The 20,745-nt window shown below is 35.2% G+C and overlaps 1 protein-coding gene across 4 annotated transcripts in view; it reads left to right on the top strand.

The window, feature by feature from the left end:
* Positions 1 to 18,400, top strand: part of LOC129744345 (mucin-5AC-like) — a 90,857-nt gene extending 72,457 nt beyond the window's left edge. For all 4 annotated transcript variants that reach the window (XM_055736821.1, XM_055736822.1, XM_055736819.1 and 1 more), the window contains one exon: positions 13,976 to 18,400. In XM_055736821.1, coding sequence (XP_055592796.1) covers positions 14,049 to 16,265 — 2,217 coding nt within the window. In that variant the 5' untranslated portion in view covers positions 13,976 to 14,048 and the 3' untranslated portion in view covers positions 16,266 to 18,400. The remainder of the gene's footprint in view (positions 1 to 13,975) is intronic.
* Positions 18,401 to 20,745: the final 2,345 nt, after the last annotated feature.

Raw genomic sequence — 20,745 nt, 5'->3', positions numbered from 1 at the left:
AAGAATTAAGGAACTAAAATTGTATCTTTTTATTATTCAAACTCCTAATAGGAACTTCGAAACAACAGGGTAAAAATCTTCCAATTGGAATAAATGGAAAATGGTTCTATGAATAAATGCTTTTAAATCTATATCTAAATTACCTTTGAGCAAAGATAATAACTTTAAATCAAATGAAACTGGTTTTTGTATCAAAGCATTAATATTTTGAATCTAAGATTTTTCAAAAGAAAAAATCTTTGAAACAGAGGAAAATGCATTTGAACCAAAGGATTTTTTATTTATACCAAAACCAAAGGAAAAAATCCTTTGTTTTTGCGGCACTTTCCTTTGAAATAAAAAATCTTTGGTATAAGAACACACCCGAAGTTGTACACGTCCTGATAATAACTTGTCGCCAGTGAGTGTCGCCAGTAAATGTCGCCAGCGCTCATTGACGATAACTCCGGTTTGGGGATTCAGCGACAATAATTCAGGCAGATACTGAGTGAGCTACATTCAGAATGGATCAGTTTGTATCTCACTCATCTCCGATATGCGATGTTTGTTAAACCGATGATTCTGAATGATGCGACTCGGTTTGCATGGCTGTTAGGAGCGCTGATCGAGATTGCATACCAGCCAGGCGAAGCAGTTGCGAGAGGCGCTATCCCATTATACAATCAGAATGTTTCCAACAGGAAACGCATCTTGAGTGTTTGTTTTGATTGATTTTCGGAACACTGAATAGTTCTATATTGGAATAGCTTTAAATAAGCTGTTGAAAAATGGCATCATCATAATTTTACAGTGACTACCGAAATAACAAACATATGTACTAGCTCGAGTAATAAAATTCCATAAAACTGTGTCAAATTTCAAATGCTTTATTCAAACATCAATTAAACAAACCGAATCAACTTTTGAAGTACCTTATTCTTGGAAGGGCGCAATCGTAGAGGATCTGTAAAATATATAAACCAACATCGTAGTGGTTTTCAATTTATTCAATTTGGTTGTGAAGGTAAATTTATCTGGTTAATTTTACCTTCATTCTTTTTAAAAAAGAAACATTTGATCACTTTTTTCATTCATTTTTGAATATTTTGGAAGGGGTTGCTTTTTCGTAATACCTTAAGGCTTTAAAACACTTACTGAGGTGAGGAGTATTTAACATGAGCATTAATTGCAGTAAATTCAAAAGACATTAATGGTTATAATTAAATGTTTGTTACAAACCAGATTTCGATATTCGGGGTAACATTGACCACTATGCTTTCTACATATCTCAACATTTTCAAATTTATTGTTTTGATGCCATTTAGCACAGAAGGCTCAAAACATCGATAACAGTAATTTTTGTTTGAACTCATTTGATTTTTTCAGTGTTTTCTTTCAAAAACAAATATACTTAAAAGATGGACAATTTTGCTGCATACATTTAGAGTAGGGACATGGAAAAATCTAACTTTATCCTCAATTTCAATTCATTGGTTCAACTCAAAAAATGTTTCGAATACGTCTTTTCTCTCAAAATAAGCAACACAACACAAAAAAAATTTCGAATGCGTTTTTTATTCTCAAAATAAGCATCAGTTTTTCAGGTTCTTTCACATTAGACAATGCTAATTAACCGTAATGTTACAGTAAGGTTCTTTACAGTTACGCGTTTTTGGAGCTCGTTCAACCAATGCAATGTTAATAAATTAAAAAATATAATAAATATAATATAATGTTAATAAATTAAGAAATATTTTTTTAAGATGCTTTCAAATGATCAAAAAAAATTCAAATGAAATCTCTTAATTTTTCGACCGAATCTTAGTTAAAAGTCCTTTTATCATAAACCACTGTTTCCGACTCAGTTGTCAAAGTATAAAATGATGGAAATATTCTTGATATTTAAAATTTTGAAAACAAATTTGAAATATATTTGTTATTCTACAAAGGTTTATTACGCGATATAAAATCCGCCGTTCACTTGTAGGACTTGGAATATTTCTCTCATATAACGTGTTACTTTGCGAAAAACGTGAAAAATAACCGTTTTTATTGCTAAAAACCGTGTAAGTAGAAGTCATGTAAGGAAAAGTGAGCAAAATCAATCCGTGTTAAAAAAAAACCTTAGTGTACTTTCTATGAATAACTTTTGCTGCTGGTATACGTATAAGTTCGGCAATACAATTAAGCTTTGTTTATAAGTTTCTTAAATGTCCCGATTTTTTCGGCTGTGTCCCGCTTTTATGTCGTTAAATGTCCCGCTTTTCTGAAAATATCTGGAAAGCCTAATTTAGAAGCTAAAATTATAAATATTTCTCATTATTTTTTGGCATCAAAAACAAATAAAATTTTACATTTTTGCAATTCCCTAAGTCCTCACACTGTTCCCATTTTCTTGTTGTTTTTTTTTCAAATTTATCCGTTTGAAAGAATTTTAAGCCATTTTTCTGTACGGGCTTTTTCATGGAAATTGATCGTTTTTTCAATATTCAAAAATCATCATCAAATAACCATAAAAATATCAATCAAACTAAACCTAAACCAAGAAAAAAGTTGAACTTTCATATAAAACAACCCATTTGCTCCTAAATGCTCAAATTTGATCAGGAGAGATGTTTGTTTGTAAGCCTTCAAAAAACCAGATATTTTAAGATTTTAAAATTCGTTTTAAGTAATATACAAAATCTACTAATTAAAACCAAATTTAGCTTATTTGTAGCTCAATTTAAAGGCTTTCAAACGTAGTAAACAGTTTTGATATATTTTAACTTTATACTTAGTTAATGATGATTATCTGCAAAAATTTCATGTTGATCAAAGTTACCCCGCTGATCAAAATTCCCCCAGTTTACGGTAACTGTTTCTATTCAGTGCTTCATGATACGAAGCGCTTAGAAAAACAGCTAAAAAATTTAACTATGCATATCATAAATGTGTTCCAAAACTTGAACATCAATTTTCTCGAAATTCATCAAATAGTAATGCGTCCCTTTCATAACTGACTAATTGTTTGTAATTTTTTTGTTTACATTGCACCCCAGGGGAGGAAGACTGGATTCAGTTTTCTTCCCCTGGATTGCACAAAGGTTATTACAATACTATTTACCCCCTTGCATTGCACTTTTTTCTTGACAGTTCTGTCCGGTGTCCTTGCAGACATCTAGTGGCTCAACCAAAAAACATAAAATTGATTTCAAAATGGTCGTTGAGACTTTACACACTTTCCAAGACTTAGCTTGGACATCTGTTCATCTGTGGTAAATCCCACGTTTGCTTTACCTACAATTAAAACCTACAAAAGTGCGTGAGTTTCATACAAAAGTGAGTTCTATGTGCTTTACATTATCTTCAGGGTGATAAATATCTACATGTACTTTTTCACGAAGGTAGTGACCTCGTAGTTTTCAAGTGAAGAATGTTTCAGCTAACTTTTATTGGAAAATTCAATCTACGCACTACTTGCAGGAAGGAGTGAAAATGCGTTGGGCTATTCAATCTCTGATTGAAAAAAGCAAAAAAAAAATAAGAATTTTAATCGAATCTCAGAATGTGTTCGGTGCAATAGATGCCTCAGCTATAATCTTTAAAAAGAAATATAAATTTTACGTTCGATGATGCCCTTCTTCCTGATTCTTTAGTATTCGCCAAACTTCTAATCCCTACTCTCTGATGGATGCTTGCAAATCCAGAGTTTCTCTTGCATGAGTAAATAAAACATATGTGGTGAATTTCTCATTTTGCAAAACATAATAGTTTAAGAAATTGAAATGATTTACTCACACTTGTTACATGTAGAGTACTTTTTCTTTAGAGCTATATTATAAAACTTACAGAGAATTAAATGGAAAAAAATATGGAGAATCTCTCGAGAAACGTGTGTTGCGCATGCATTTGGAAATTACCCTTTTAGGTTCTCAATGTTGCATTTTCCCATGCAACAAATCTTATATCATCGTTCATAAGATGCAATTATTTTTATAATCAGAAGACACGCTGTCACATTTCCTTGACAGCCTTCAAACGGTAGCGTGCGACATACTTTCCATATTTTTATTGGTTGAAAAGTAAACCGCCCGAAGTAGGAAGCTACCGACATTGTTTCAACTGTGGGTAAACCCCCAAAAGACTTTTCACAGCAACGATTTTCGGTTGCTCATCCCAAACAACAGCTAGATTGTTTGTCATACGATTAAAGATACAGCTACCACAAAACTACCTTCCCAAAAAACAGTTGTATCTGCAACCTCTCTCACTTTGAGTCTTATTAGGTGGAATCAGTATAAGTAGAAAAATTAACTAGAAACTCGAATTATTCATTCCAATTCAGTTTTTTTGGCACTTCCATAGATATTGTTTATAGTAAGTAAAAATCAAACGAAGAATATGCCAATCATATAATGCAGTTGTCGGACAGTCATTGAAAAACTTATCCGGTACAACTGTGGTCGATGGCTCTTGGACTCGAACTCACGGACATCGGTTCAGGAAGCAACTGACTTGCCAACTGAGCTATGTCACAAGCCCCCATATAATTTTTATGAAAAATTCTGTTCATATAAATGTTATGTAACAAATGCTTGTAGAAAATATTAGAACAATCTATGCACATGTGAACAAAATTTCGAACCATTCTGTTTCTTTACTTTTTTGGATAAACTGTTTGTGAAAGTATTCTGTTACTTTTATTGTTAGTTAGATAGCACCAACAATTTTCTGCTAAGAAAACCACAAAAAAGTTTTCAAATAACGTCAGACTTGTGAAAATATGTATGATTGAAGCCATAAGACTGAATAATTGACCCCAATGTTCCTTAGAGTCATTCCTAATGTTTGCCTACTCATTGTACATTAGCTACCTCATTGAGCCCCCCGACGGCTTGTTTCAACACCTACCACACCATGTGAGGATGTTCTTAGTTGTGGGCGATACACCTGGAAACTGGTGCATGCTATCTTCGTCTTTCAATTCATCTCCCATCTCGGACGTATCTTCGTTGTCCTTCATTCTCGTGTCATAGGCCTACCTATGTGTTTGAACCATCGTTAATCCCTTTTCGGTTTAAATCTTGCTGAGGAGTCACCGGCGTTCTACCTGATTAGAGAAACAAAAAAAAAACATTCGTTCGAGCTATGTTTATGTAACATATGAGATGAAAGCAATCGGTTTGAAGTGCAGATCTCTTATATGGCAACAAACAACCGACGAAAGTTTGTTCAAAATGTGACCCAAAACTCTAATCATTCAATTCAGAAATTTATTACCCATAATTGCGGGGCTAGGCGTCACCAGAACATGCCGATACCTTGACAGGTAAGCCAAATTATGCAAAGGAGGACATTGCTTTTCCAAATGTTCTCTCCGAAGTATCCTAAAGGAAATTCCTTTGTTTTAGGCCCAGCTGCCTCATTTGCAGGCAAATTTAAAGATGGTTTGCCGAAACCAATACAACTGTGGGAAAAGCTAGCGTGAAATAACGGCGCTGTAGGTCACAGCAAATAATGCCAGGACCTAGGCCTAGAGAGAGACAGAGAGGAGGTGTCCTTTCAGGCGAGACTTTCGGCAGGTCAATCAGTTAGCCGAAGACATCTGGTCATTAGTTTGTTTTTGTTTGGCCGATTTAAAGGGTGTGTATTTTCCTGATATCAAAACCTGTGAAAAGTGATTTACCGTTTTATTAGAACAAGTTTTAAGTGTTTTTGTCAATGGAGCAGGGAGATTATTACATTGTGCAATCAAGAAGGTAACTTGAATAATTAACATAATAAAAATGAAGTCGAACAAAGCAAAAAAAAAATCATTTTTGTGTTAAGTGATAAAAAACCAGTTATGTCTGGTATATGTGATAATCAAGTTAAAAGCTACTTATCAACGGAATTTTTAACAGTATTTCATGCCAGTTTTTGGGTACCAACATGTTTTGGTTTAGTGTTACTGATTATACATAAAGGGCAATAACATGAGTGAGAAAGGCAAACGATTGGAGCATATGTTTTACATTTCTTATATTGACCTTAAATTACACTAGTTTACAGCATTTTTGAACAAAGTAAACTGAAGATAATTTTTAATGTGGAATCGGGCGCTGAATCCGAAAATGAAATTGAAAAAAAAATCTCAGTAGAACAGTTTTTAAGTTATGCTCCAAATATGAAATTTTGGAAACATAAAAAAAGTACTTGACCTCAGATTAAAATATCATTTTTTGCATATTAGAGGTCAAAACATTTGCTATCGATCACCTGAACTGTATTTTTACGAATGATCAAGAGTATTGTTGATATAAGTTACTTTATGATAGAAAAAATTATAAAAAAAACGCATTTTTTAGAGAAAATTTTGTTTCAGCGAAAGTTTGTGGCTCGATGGTAAAATTAAAAAAAAAATTATTGACCTTAAATGTCAATTCAAAACGAAGATTTCATATGGTTATTTATCAAAATCGGTTTAAAATTGAACATGTTATGGTTACTTTAACATAACAGAAATTTTCGAATTTTTGAATAAATGAACGAACCGCAGTGTACTAATCATAGTATAGAAAGATTTAAACATGATAAAACTTTTTTCTTCAAAAGCCGATCGTTTTTTATAAAATATTTCTAGAAGTCTAAATTGAGACAAATATTTCACTCGAAGATTGCAACTCGATTCGACTTGAAACAGAAAAGTTATTGCGGTTCAAAGATTTTATTTTGGCCGAAAATTCTCGTACAAAACGCATTGCGTAAAAAGTACTTATTGCGTGTTAAACGACAATTTGCATCCAAAATACAATTTTTTAACCGCAATGACTTTTTTCCTTTTAAGTCCAATCGGGTTGCAGTCTTCGAGTGAAATATTTGTCTTAATTTAGGCTTTATGAAAATTGTTCATAAAAAGCGATCGGCTTGTGAAGAGAAAAGTTTTTCATGAAAAACCAGTATTTTTTGTTCCTCCTGACCAATTTATCTTAATATCCTATTCACGTTCGAGACTCAAGAAACCCCTCCCCATGGTCAGACCTTTCTGAAATTTGGCATGTGACCTTCGGATAAGCTAAGAAAAAGTTTTGACTTGGAGCGAGTGAGATTTATCATGTTTAAATCTTTTAATACTATGATTAGTACACTGCAGTTCGTCCATTTATTCAAAAATGCGAAAATTACTTTTATGGTAAAGTAACCATTACTTGTTAAAATTTCCATCGATTTTGATAAATAACCACATGAAATCTTCGTTTTGAATTGACATATAAGGTCAATAGAAAATCAGATTTTTAAATATCACCATCGAGTCTAAAACTTTCGCTGAAAAAAAATTTTCTCTAAAAAAAAAATTTTTTTTTCTATCATAAAGTAACTAATTTCATCAATACTCTTGATCATTCGTAAAAATAAAGTTCAGGTGATCGATAGAAAATATAATGACCTCTAATATGCAAAATAGAGATTTCAAATTAATGTTAAGCACTTCGAGATATTTGAATCTGAGTTCAAGTACTTTTTTTATTTATCCAAAATTTCATATGTGGAGCATAACTCAAAAAATGTTCTACTGAGATTTTTTTAAATTTCATTTTCGCATTCAGCGCCTGATTTCACATTAAAAATATAGGTCGGTCAATAAAGTTTACAATTTTTTCAAATTCAGTAAACTAGTGAATTATCATTTAAATATAACTCCAAAGACGGGTTTGATTACACCAAGCAACCTAGAGAAAAATAGTAGGAACGCCAGATCTTGACCATTATATCTGAGGTCTGATATCTACTGAACTGAATTCTTTTAACCATTGAATTACTTTATGTCTCAAGTTTTATTTCCTATACAAACATTTTATAATAAGGTTTGAGCATTTTGAACGACACATCGAAATTTAGTGGTAACTATTTTTTTTTTAATTTTATTTTGTACCTCTATGTGATTTTAACGCACCTTCATGGCTTAGAAAAAACGGTTAAAAGTGTATAGCAATTGTTCATTCTTCAATCTGCATATTCAGACAAACAATAAGTTTTAAGAATGAGTTTAATATTTTATTTGAATTAAAGAATCGTAGCAAAAAATATGTTCAAATATTTCGATTAACAGGCAGCTCACTTCGATTTTTCATTGCACGTTCATAAATCATATAAATTAGCACAATGTTTACTTGGGTAAATTTCAAGAAATACCTTATTTCTGGGATTTTTATCCTTTTGGATGATTCATTCCATCAGACCCCGCTTTCAAGAAATACGATGTATTTTATAGGACAAAGTTTAATTATTCAATTCATAACATTTGAGTTTTGCTTCTAAACGTGGCACATTTTGGTAGTGAAAAACGAGAATTCTCGTAATTGGTCCGTAATGTGTTCCTTTGCTTTATTTGTCCATTTTACTTTGTAAACCCGGAATGTCCGAATAAATCCGGGGAATATAAAATGACTACCTCACAATAAGTTAATCATCACATTCTCTTATTTATTGAATAAAGAAAATATTCCAGGACTTTGAAGGGAAAGAAGCATTATTTTATGATAAGGAAGTATTTTATCCGCATTAAAAAAAAATTAACAACTTTTACGGGGGAAGGATTAATTTATTCTAAGATTTGGAGATTTTTTTTATTATCTGATAATTTGCGCCGGGGGTCTTCAGATTTTCCCCAAAATTAAAAATGGGGTTCATTTTTACGACTTAAAAGCACATGCATTTTTCAGATTTCTTACATTTTTTTCGTGTTAGATTTGGTTAAATTTTTTGTAAGTAAAATAAAACCACATTTCAGAGGTCCATAACTCTGTTATTTTTTAACGGAAATCATTTCATCATCAGCACATCAAATCGCATAAGAATTTTAACAGCTTTGCAAAGCAAATATTGAAAAAAAAAAGTAGTGAGCTTCAACATGAAAAATTGTAAATAATCTTAAAGTGATGTCAAAAAATACCGTCTGCATTACCGAATACTCTGCAAATAATACCATTGTTAGGCCCAATTTATGATGTAACTTTCACCTGAAGACACCAAAGTGCGCCAATGTTTCCTTTAAGAGTTATGAAAGAAATAATGACAATGAATCTCTTTTTTATGAATTTAAAACAGCAATGTTCGAAAAATTGCACTCACACAAGAAAGTAATGCGCGCTTTTAACAACATGGGAACAAAAGAACTTATCAAACCAGGTAAAAATCTTTTTTTTTTTGTGCTGTTGTGTTTATAGCATAACTGACTTCAAGTTTCAACCAATAATTTAATAGCGTATTCGTTTATGCCCAGTGTTGCACCAGGTCGCTTTTTCATGTTAAAGGTCATAACTCATTTTTTTTTAAATATTTAATTTGAAAAGCTGATGAAATTTCGATGCGATTTGATGTGCTATTTATTGATTTCCATTGAAAAATAACGGACTTATGTAGATTTGAAATATGGTTTTATTTTATTTACAAAAATATATAACAAATTTTAATTCGAAAAATAAAAATGTTTGAAATCAGATATCAAAATTTAAAAAAAAATACTGAAATTATCAGTTTTTGAAATCGAATTTTCAGAAATTTCAACAAATTAAAAAAGTGAAGAAAAACATTTTAAATCCTTTTAAATCTTAAATTTTCTCAAATTATTTTTATAAAAAAAACGTTCTCATAGTTCAATTTTGAATTTCATTGAGCGATTCCCTAAACATGAATATTTATTAATTTTAAATCTTATCTTATTCCAAATTCATGATTCTGTGCCTTGAGAATTAGATTTCCATTTTGAATTATTAACTAACTAACTAAAAAACTTTACCCAGTATGACGGATTGGCTTAATGATATCACTTACAAACTTTATATTGCTTTCATTATCCTATACCAACACTGTTGGTGTATACATATTTTTCGGACAATCACCAAATTTTTTTTAAATAAATATTTTTATAATACAGTTAGCTGTCTGGGGAAAAATGCAACAAAATGCAAATCAGAACTTAATCTCATAAATCTCGTTTCCATATGCTCCATACAATATTTTGAAGTATTTTCATTCTTAAATGTATGTAGCAGATTAACACTTTTATCTTAAAAATATTTTTGACAGAAAAAATTAAAATTTAATTCGAACAAAACCAAAAATTACTGCAATTGGTGCTTTATGCGTAATGACATCACTAATGTATCAAAAACTAAAAACGTTAAATAAAAATATAAACTTTCTCATTTGATTTTTCATTAATTACAAAGTTTGTTGCAACTTACCCCTTTTTCTTAACAGGGTGAAAATCGCATGTTTTTGTGAATTTAAAACTAACTGATAAAACCAATAATTTTTCTGTCTACGTCAGTTTGGTGTCACATCAATCTTAAAACTTTTGATGTACAAGAGGTATGATTATCTGTAAGCATTAAGATTGTAGAAGCCATTGAAGTTAAAAAATGTTGCATGTTGCTCCAGTTGACGGTACTTTTAATTGTGGGTCTGAATAAAATCCGATGTTAGGTTTTGAATTTCACTGTTGAACTTTTAGTATCTCCATGGAATTTGATTTTAATTATGTAGTACTTTTTTTTATTTTAGATTCTTCGTCTGAAGTCTTAGTGTTGGTTCCCAATAGTCATGAGGGAAATATTTATTCTGCTTTCGATGAAGCTCATATTAAGTGATGGATTGCTATCCAAAAAAGTTGTACTATCTATCTGTAATTTTTACTAATCCAGAGATTATTTATTTAATAGAGAGAAAGATTTATTTAATAAATGGTGTATGGAATTCTGCATTTAACAACTTTAATCTAAAGTTTATCAATTCTTCCGCAATGTTTGCATTTGATGGATTATCAATTATTGTTTGAAGATATCAGACATAATGGTTATTTGAAGGCAATATAACGAACTCTTTACAGTTTCTTTGTATGTTTAAAATATTGTGATTTCTGGGTCGGCATATGAATAAAAAAAATTGATTCATAGGGGGCCCCCGTGAAAAAGTTCCCAGGGCCTCCAATGGTATAATCCGGCCCTCGTGTTAAGAGAAAAATGCGAACGGCAAATAATTTTCAACAACAAAAAGCACGGTAGTTGAGTGGGCTCACAGTCACACTGGCTTTAAAAAAAATATTGTAGAGATCATTTTACTTTTAAAACGCTTATTGGAACATTGGGTATTGAGTGTAGATTTTGAGTTCAAACCGCATTATCGACGTATGCACACGAATTTTACCCGTCATTCTTCCTCAAATTTACACATGTACCTACCTAGTTTGATTCGTTAGAAGCATCTAAACCGGTTACTTTTTTCGTAATATTTTCGTCAAACTCTGTTCATTTGCCCTCTTTTCAGTTTAGAAGATATTCGCTGCGTTCTCTAAAATCAGATAACTCCAAATATGGACAGTTTTTAATCTACTAAAGTTTATTTTAAACTTTGCATTTTTTACAACCCCCGCGAATAGGGACAGTACTGGTAAAATTGTGAATTCATTGAATTTGCAATTAATAGAACTTATGTACAATTTTTTCGAATCCAGAATAAACACGTTTTCCGTCCACACTTATAATGTAAAATGTAGTAACGGGTACATAGGTTTGAGGGTAAACTAAATCATGAAAATTCGCAAATTAATCTCAAGTTGCAGAAATACTACACGCAAAATAATCTGCTCGTAGCTGCTACGTGAAAATCTACATAATTTGTATACAATTGATTTTCACGTAATTTGTGCGAATAAAATAAGTAAACGCTCCCCTAATAGGAATTTTTCAACAGTCCGGCCGGTTGCCCGGATTTCATCGAAAAAAGCCTCGATTTGGCCCGGATTTTTTCACTTAGTTTGGCAAAACGAACAAAAAAAAACAAATTGTGTTGTATTTTTTTTTATTTATTTATGTCTACAAAAATTTAGAAATGAAATGCCCGGATTTTGCCAGGTTTTAATATAAAATTTCCTGGATTTATTCGGTTCGGATACGTGCTGAAAAAATTCTGGCAACCCTATGCTATGAGGATATTTTGACTGATTTACAGCCTTTTCCTCGAAGCATGTTTTTTTTCAGAATAAAAATCTTGAACTTTAAATAACTTTGAAAAAAAATATTGTAGCTGAAAATTGTCTAGAAACCATATTTGAGTCACGTTACAAGCTTTCCGAAACTATAAATTTTGTAGAAATCAATTGAGAAACAAAAGAATTTTTGTGAAAAACTGTTTGCCGTCATTTGACCGCTCGCTGTATGAATAGGTATACCATATGCGTTTTTCGAAAACCATAAAACTTGAAAAAAACACGAATGCCACAAGAATGGTAAAGCGTCGTAAATTTAAAAAAAAAAATAAAACTTGAAAAAAAACTTTCATAGCTTGATTCAGTAACTCATAAAGATACTTCACAGACGATATCTCGGAATTACACCACCTTTCTCTGATCGAAACAGCTTCAGGCGTCCCGGAAAGTCGTCTCAAGCGGCGCGCACGTGCTCCATAGCGATCTCGTCCTAGATTTTCATGATAACTCGCTTGAATTGCTCCAAATTTGTTATTTTATAGTCGTTCAGCTTCGACATAATGTTTCACCACACGAAATAATCTAGTGGATTCTGATCCGGAGACGGTGGAGGACATTCATTCTTCGAAATGAAATCGGTAAAGTTTTGCCCACACCACGCCTAAACAACCTTTTGCGGTGTGAGATGTGGCTCCATCTTGCTGGAAGCAAGACTGACATCTTATTTTAGATCCGGGAAACGTTCAGCTTGTCCGCAGGAGCTTGCTCGAGGATCACACTCCAAACTCGATCATTTTGGCGGTTGACTGATTGCTCCAATACGAACAGCTTCTCGTCCGAAAAAATAATCTCGTCATCTGCGCGCCAACCGAGCAGTGATAACAGCTGCTCTTAACTCTGCCATGGCTCACAACTCAATGTAAACAAACTGCACAGAAACGAAACTCTGCCACTTTGGGCAGCAAAGTTAGCCCTTTCATTTGACATATAGATAGATGGCACCAGAGAGATGCAACGTGTAGGCTACAGCCGACCCCAAAAAAGTGTGACCGGACTTTTTTGTCACCATGTATTAGGCGTAATCATCAGTTAAAGTTCAAAACCGATCATTTGACCGCCTCCGGTACGGTAGTGTTAATGATATCCGGGCAACTGGGTCGGGCCGAACTTTTTCAATTTTTGTATTAAATATTCGAGTATATTGTTCCGATTTAGAAAGACTACAATTCTATTAACAAGAAGCTTCTAGAACACTTAACTAAAGACAGTATTTTCAATTTCCTACGAGGAATAGAAACATTCAATCCTTTGTTTATATCTATGTACTCAGATTTGCAAATATCATAAAAGACACAGGAGATTATCCGCAATCATAGATTATTTCATACCTAAAATGTTTAACTCATTCTGGTGTCTCTATCAACTAATGTATAACACTATAACGCTTATAACATTGTTCATATTGTTTCAAGAGAACAAAATCTTAATTACGCTAGAATTACCTTAGAAGCTCAATTTTTCTGGTATTAGTGTAGGTTTGATAAGGAATTAAACAACATTCTTTCTTCGTACATTCTTAGAGATAAGTTTGACAAATTTATAGTTTCGAAGAATCTTAGGAACCCAAAAACATTTAGCGTGAGATTTGTGGAGGAGCTGTCCTCAGAACAAATCATCACATGTGTTGCCCTTCCTTTACTTCTATCGACTACACGGGCTTGGCCGGCATCGTTATTGGTTCATTATAAAGTAAGATATCCTCAAAATTCTACAGGGAGATTGTATTGCTTGTACCGAGCAATTTTTCAATAAGTTCATTATGCCACGTTGATTATCTCGAGCCAATTATGCCATTGGCCAGTATGGGCCGTAGGGAGACCGAAGTTGATAGCAAGCTGAAGCTCAAGTTCCAGCTCACAAAAATTTCTGTGCGGTGTATATTTCTTTCTAAATCTAATCACACTGAAATGATCAGTTTACGACTAACTTTATTTACAAACTAACTAAATTGCTAACGTCTACCATTGTCTATTTTTTCCATTTCAGACTGTCCATTGAAAATGCTGTAAATCCCTATCGTGTCATCCAGAGAGTGGTAAACAACTTTGCAAAATTCAACATGGCATCACTAACGCTAATCCTGCTGAGCTACAGCGTGTGTATGTTCACACTAGCACGAGCTCTCCCGATCACATCGAAACCCCTAGACAACAGTCCAGATCACCTGACGTGGGAAGCTTCGTGGTTGTCAGGAGACTCTCGACTAGCCGGAAGTGGTGGTAAGGCGAAAAAGATTACTCCCAAGTCCATTTTCATCGCACCGCAGCTGAATGGATACAACGGATCTTTATGTCCGCCAGATAGTAAGATCGATTACACCGGCAAGTGTATCCAGGTGGTGAACATCAACACCGCCGACATTTTGGTAACTAAGCTACAAAGTATTTTAGGAAATGGTGGAGCATTACCTGGCGGTGACGCAGACTACGATTATGACTACGACCCTTCGGGTCCGTTCCAGGTTAATCTGCCTCTGAGTATAGATCTGCCAGGGGAGTCACCGATCCAACCTGCAAAACAGGTTGACCCCATATATGAAGCTGCAATACTTGAGGTACCCAGTACTACTACCGTTAGAGTTCTTGAAACTACAACATCACAGAGTAGTACTCCTAAGGAACAGCCGACATTTCTCAGCCATACAAGGAAACACATTATGGATCAAGCTGCTGCCGAGACTCACACCGACATTTCGTTTATCGCATTTGAAAGCCTACCGAATGGGACAGTATCAACGCAGCTCGAGGTGGACGGCGCTAATGGAACCATCATTCAAAACATTGTTCTTAGCTCCACTGATGCTGCTCCGACAACTTCCACTACAGTTGACAGTGAATCTTCTTCAAGCGTTAGCACAACTACTCTCACAAGTACTAGCGCTGATATTCCCACAAGCACTATGGTGAGCACAACAACCGAAGAACTGGGGACATCTACAACTGAATGGAATTTTCCAACTGAAGATAGAACGATTACACCTGGAACAACTACCACTGAAGTTTTGAGTACAACGATGGAAATGAAGAGTACTATGAGTAGCGCATATGCGACGACAACGCAGCAGATCGCAAACGACACACCAGATAATGAGTTTAGCAGCCTGAAAACAGAGCTTGCTGAAGATTTACTCATTTTGGGAACATCTAGTACAGCCACAACCGAACTCCCCTCTACAGATGTATCGGAATTGAATGCAGATTTGTACAGTACAGCTTCCAGCACTACAGAATTCCAAGTTACAAGCACCACATTCGATCCTACCGAAAGCACATCGACCGTGGAGCCTCCAACGACTAAAGTTTTGTTTCAAGCTATGCCTGCTAGAAGAAATAGACCTTCCCCAAAACCTGTTCAGATAGTTACACCTGTAAGGACTAAGTGGTACAGCCCACCAGGAGCAACTCCCCCTCCATTTGTCATTGCTAGCTACACTCAACAAGAGCGTACGACAAGAGCCACTCCAGAAACGACAACAGCGGCCACAATTCGCGCCACTGACTACACTCCTCTTTCATTCACTAACGACACTGAAAACGATAAACGGAACCAAGAACTCATCCATCGGCAGGAGTTAAAGGACAACCTTCGTGAGACCATGGATTCCAACAATCGTTTCGTTTATCATCACCTTCCTGTTCCGAGTGCCTCGATAGTACCGGCTCCAGCGAAGCCGACGACAGTGCCAGAACACAATTACATCGATCAGCTGAGAAAGATTAATGAAATCGTGGCCGAGAACAAGAACCGTCACCACCAAGCAGCGATGGCGAGTAACTCACGTGTTCGGTTTCCTACTAGAGACGAGGATCAATCCCCAGCAGCCACCAATAGTCAAGTGGTTCGATTCCCTGGTTCAGTGTCCAGTCGCTACTCACAGCAAACAAATAGATTGCCGGACATCTTTCCCAAAAAATCTGCAGACACCACAACGCAACGTCCTCCCTTCTGGTGGCTTCCTACTGGATGGGAAGTTGATCAAACCGGGCAGAAACCGATGCTCTTGCGATTCTGGTCACGGATGCCGTTGGTGCGAGACGAATCACTAACCACAGGATCCGGTAGCAGTAGCAGTACCTCCAGCGGAAGTCCGCCCGATTACTCGAGCACCAATCGGTGGAAACATTCTTCGAGAGCTTCGAGCAACACTTCTCCTTCTCATTCAACGACTTCTCGAAGAGGCAACTCCCGAAGTCCCAGCGAAAACTTTTACAAGGAAGTTTCTTCACAGGATGTTTACAAGGTGCTCAACATGCGCCAGCTAAAGCACAATAGATAAACCAGATACTCAACTCAGACCATGTTTGTGTAGTTTTTACCCCGCGCGCCAGCTTTAAGTATTATTTAATTGTGAACAAAAATTGTGTATAGACAGAAAGTATAACGCTATTAGTGGTAGAATTAGTTTTAGTAGAAAGAACACAATTTCGTATATGATGTCGCTAACAAACAATACACAAACCCGCAACATTTTTGGAACGCACATATTCAAATATCAAAATGTGAGGAAGGCTAGCACATGTTTTACATAAGCTATATTATCCATGAGTATTCTCTTGTTTCGTTTCCGTAACAATTCGTGAAATAACTGTGATATTTATTTGGCACCTTCAGTGTGCTGCTTCAAAAAGCTATAAAGGGGCATTTTTTGGTCTATGAAAAATACCTTCTTTTATCTAGCGTAACAATCTTAAATTTGATCTTTACTAAATTGGGTTTTTCAGGTCATTTGTCTTTTAAAATTTGGTAGTATAAAAAATGGAAATTTTTAGTTACTTTTCATTGCATGGGAAAATTTTTGATTGGTCTTTAGCATGTGAAGTTGTACATAAGAAACATGTGAGATCGAGTTTTAAATCGATTTCCAAATTATAATTTTCGAGTTTTAAATCGATTTCCAAATTATAATTTTCTAATCTTTTATAAAAATCCACAAGTAACAAGAGCTCTTATTTGAAAATCTATATGAATATGGAAATAACTAGTAGAACGAAAATCTAGATTCAGTCTCATAGAATCCACTTCATAATTCTTAGAACTCAATGAATAATGAAAATATAAATTTTCAAAAAAAGAAAAGCGAAGTTTAAATTGCCTATATTGTTCAGTGTTTAAAGTTTCATAAAACGAACTGATCCTTGGAAAAATATTATATTATTAAAATTGTTTTAGAAAATTTAAGTTTTGTTTGGACCAATAAATTATGGTTTTTTTTTCACTTATATTCAAAAACACCGTACCTTGGACCTTGACATTTTGACTGATTAACAATTTTCTATACTCGATTTCAATAAAGACAAATACAGCATGCAAACCCCAATTCAAAATTAGATAAATCGGTCTTCTTTCCTCACATCGTTATAATTCAGGAGCACCATTATTCACACAAATAAATATTCAGTAATTTGTACATATCTTAGGATTGCCGGAGCATTTGCATAAATTTATCAATCTGATCCAACTGTTATTTAAAACAAACGAAAGCCTAAAGGATGTTTATGCGACTATAATCAAAAACAAAACTATGTCAGCTGGAAACGAATCAAAAACATAAATTAGTTAAAGCATAACTACATGTATGGATGTGCCAAAAAGTAATACAAAATCAATCGACTCGTATTGCCAAACTCCAAGTAAGAAACATCACTTTGTAATTAGTTAGCGCTGTAAGGTTGCGTGTTATTTGCATGTTTTTATCATATAAAAATATTGCAAACCATATTCGGAAGTCTCTCTAAGTATTGTGAATTGAGCTAAACTAAAACGATCTTCCATCTTTATCGAGTTGTTTATCGAGCAAAACAGATCAGCAATGCCAGCACCCTCTGTAAATATACTTAAGCACATTTTATACAGCAAGATATTCTCACATTACGATATCCAAGTTGGAATATAATTGTGTTAGTGTGTACATTGTTAATCCTCAAGCAAAACAAACAAATATTTAATTTACCTTAGCATTAGGAAAGCAGCACAAAAACGTTTTACGACATTTGCCAACAGAAGCCAACAGCCGTGTGAGCATTAATGCCAACTAATGCTTACGCTCTGGAGAAAAGAGGAGAGGAGAATAGAAATGAAACGATTTGTAATGCACAGGAACCGAATATGTTTGCCAAAAGTTCATATAACTGTTTCGCAGAAAAGTTTTTTTTAAGAACAATAACGAGTCAAAACGCACATGATCCAAGTAAAACCATTTGAATGTAGCAGTAGACAGTCCCACCTTGCCGGAAAGTGTAAATCTGATAATCAAAAAAAAAAAGGAAAAGTCGTTTTAAATTTGTATGCTCACTTCTTCCCTGTTAGAATGCAATAAAACTAAATGCGTAGAATGATGCTAATAAAGGAAATCTAAAATCGGTAGCAGCTCCATTTCTCTACATTTGATCGGAAACCTTCTGAAGAATTGAATTGTTTGAGTTTTGATTGACTATCATGATGACAGCCACTTGTACCGTAGTCGAAGTCTCCACTCGCTGTTGCACTCCACCAATCGAAAACAAAATCATCGTCAGTGTATAAGGCATTTCCCGACTTGTCAACCGAACAGCTGATTTCTCATGTTTACAATTTTCGGCATCTGATGGTAGGGTAAAAATAACAACAACACTACGTATGTTCAGTGGCCGGATAGCAACCATACCAAATTGGCGGTGGAATAGAAATGGTTATGCAAAATTCTTAATTTTTTAAACTAGCTAGAATTAAAAAAATGTAGACATGATATAATTTGAAGGTAATGTTGATGTTATGTAATGTTAATTTGAAAAAAATATATCTTTTGAAGAAATAATTTAACAGTGCTAATCTCCCAAGTTCAAAATGGCGACCAGTAGGTGTTTACATTTTTCAAAACAAAAACAATATGCTACCCTACCACCATCTGTCTCAGGAAATGCTCTATTGCTCACTTACTCACACGTTCATTAACAACACTGACAGAATCTTTAGGTTACCACCGTGTCGCGGCAGTTCAAAACTTGTGCTCTACTGGTGCAAAACTGAATCTATCAACAAATACGATGACAGCAATTTGTGCAACACTGGTAACCTGAGGCAAAACTGGTCATGAACGAATACGGTATGAGTCTGGTTCCTGAAGTGCGTTTTATCAGATCAGGAGCAAAAATTTTCATGTGGAGTAACCTACAGCAACCTTCTTGGGAAACCATTAGTCTCTATTAATGTTATTTAATTTTATGTTAATCGAGTTTTAAACCGTTTTTGAGCAACCGAGTGATGATATATTTTAGAATTGGTTCGCCAACCGCTCCATACAAAATTTGATTCATTCAACTTTCAGCCATTTTCGTCCCGGTGACATTTTGAGATGATAAGCGCAGAAAGCCCAAGGAGGTATGGATTCGATTCTCATCTCGGAACCGTGAAATAAAATCTATAGCATTCGACTTTTATTCAGTAGGGCAGATTGGGGTAACGTGGGCCATGGGAAACTTTGACCACTCTTAATATCTCAACTGTGTGTTGAGCTAAAATTCTCAATCCAAATGTCATCGTCGTCGCTTTGCGTAAGCATATTTTTCTATATGTTGTTGACATAAATACGCATCATATGCTATTTTTATTTATCAACTTACTTTCTTTTACGTAATGTTCCCGAGCCGATCTTCCGGTGCATAGGGCCATGGTAAAAGACCTCCACTGTTGACGATCCGAAGCCAACGTCCTCACTTGGTCCCAGCCAAGACTCTCGTCGACAGTTCGTACTTCGGCGGCTAAGCTCCGCCGCCACGATTTTCTGTGCCTGCCTCTCCTTCGATGTCCTTCGGATTCCATTCAAGTGCCTCTCTGCGAATATAGTTCTCATCTCATCGCAGCGTGTGCCCAATCCATCTCCTCTTACGTTCCCGAATCTCGATTTCTAGCGCCCTTTGATGACACCGGCGATGTAGTTCCTCATTTGAGATCCAGTTGCCAGGCCACCAAGCGCGGATGATATTCCGCAGGCAGCAATTTACAAATACTTGCAGTTTTCTCGTCGTCACCGCATATGTGCACCAAGTTTCGCACCCGTACAGCAATACGGATTTGACGTTTCTCAATCGACTTGGTCTTTCCGACATTGATTTTTAGACCTGCCGCCTTGGAGCTTTCGGTGGGGTCATCGAGTTTGCTTTGCAAATACGGTTGTGTTTGGGCGAGCAAATCAATATCGTCTGCCAAGTCCAGGTCGTTTAGCTACTCCATTGTCCAGGGATTCCACGGCAATCTTCGGTATGGTCTACAGTCAATCGATCCAGTCAAGACCTCATCTATTACGATGAGAAAAAAACAGCGGTGATAAAATACATCCTTGTCTCACTCCAGCAGTTACCGGGATTGGTTCGCTGTTGCCTCGTACTGTGCTTCGATGAGATGGACTAGTTTCTCTGGGACCCCTCGTCGTCTTAGAGCAGCCCAGATGTTCTCATGATTCAGTCGGTCGAATGCTTTTTCGAATTCAACGAAACACCAGCAGAAGGGAGTCCTGGAATTCGTTGATTCGTTCTAATAATATTCGTAGTGTTGTGATGTGGTCCGCTCATGATCGTCCAGATCGGAATCCAGCTTGTTGCCGTCGGAGTGTAGCGTCGATTTTCTCATGGATCCTATCCAGAATCACTTTGCAGAGTACTTTGAGGGTTGTACATATCAAAGTTATGCCTCGCCAGTTACCGCACTCTGTCAGGTCTCCCTTCTCCGGGACCTTTATGAGGATACCTTGCATCCAATCGGCCGGGAATGTTGCAGTAGGT

Source organism: Uranotaenia lowii, chromosome 2, assembly GCF_029784155.1.
Source record: "Uranotaenia lowii strain MFRU-FL chromosome 2, ASM2978415v1, whole genome shotgun sequence".
NCBI classification, from domain to species: domain Eukaryota; kingdom Metazoa; phylum Arthropoda; class Insecta; order Diptera; family Culicidae; genus Uranotaenia; species Uranotaenia lowii.
This window is presented reverse-complemented; position numbering and strand designations above follow the sequence as displayed.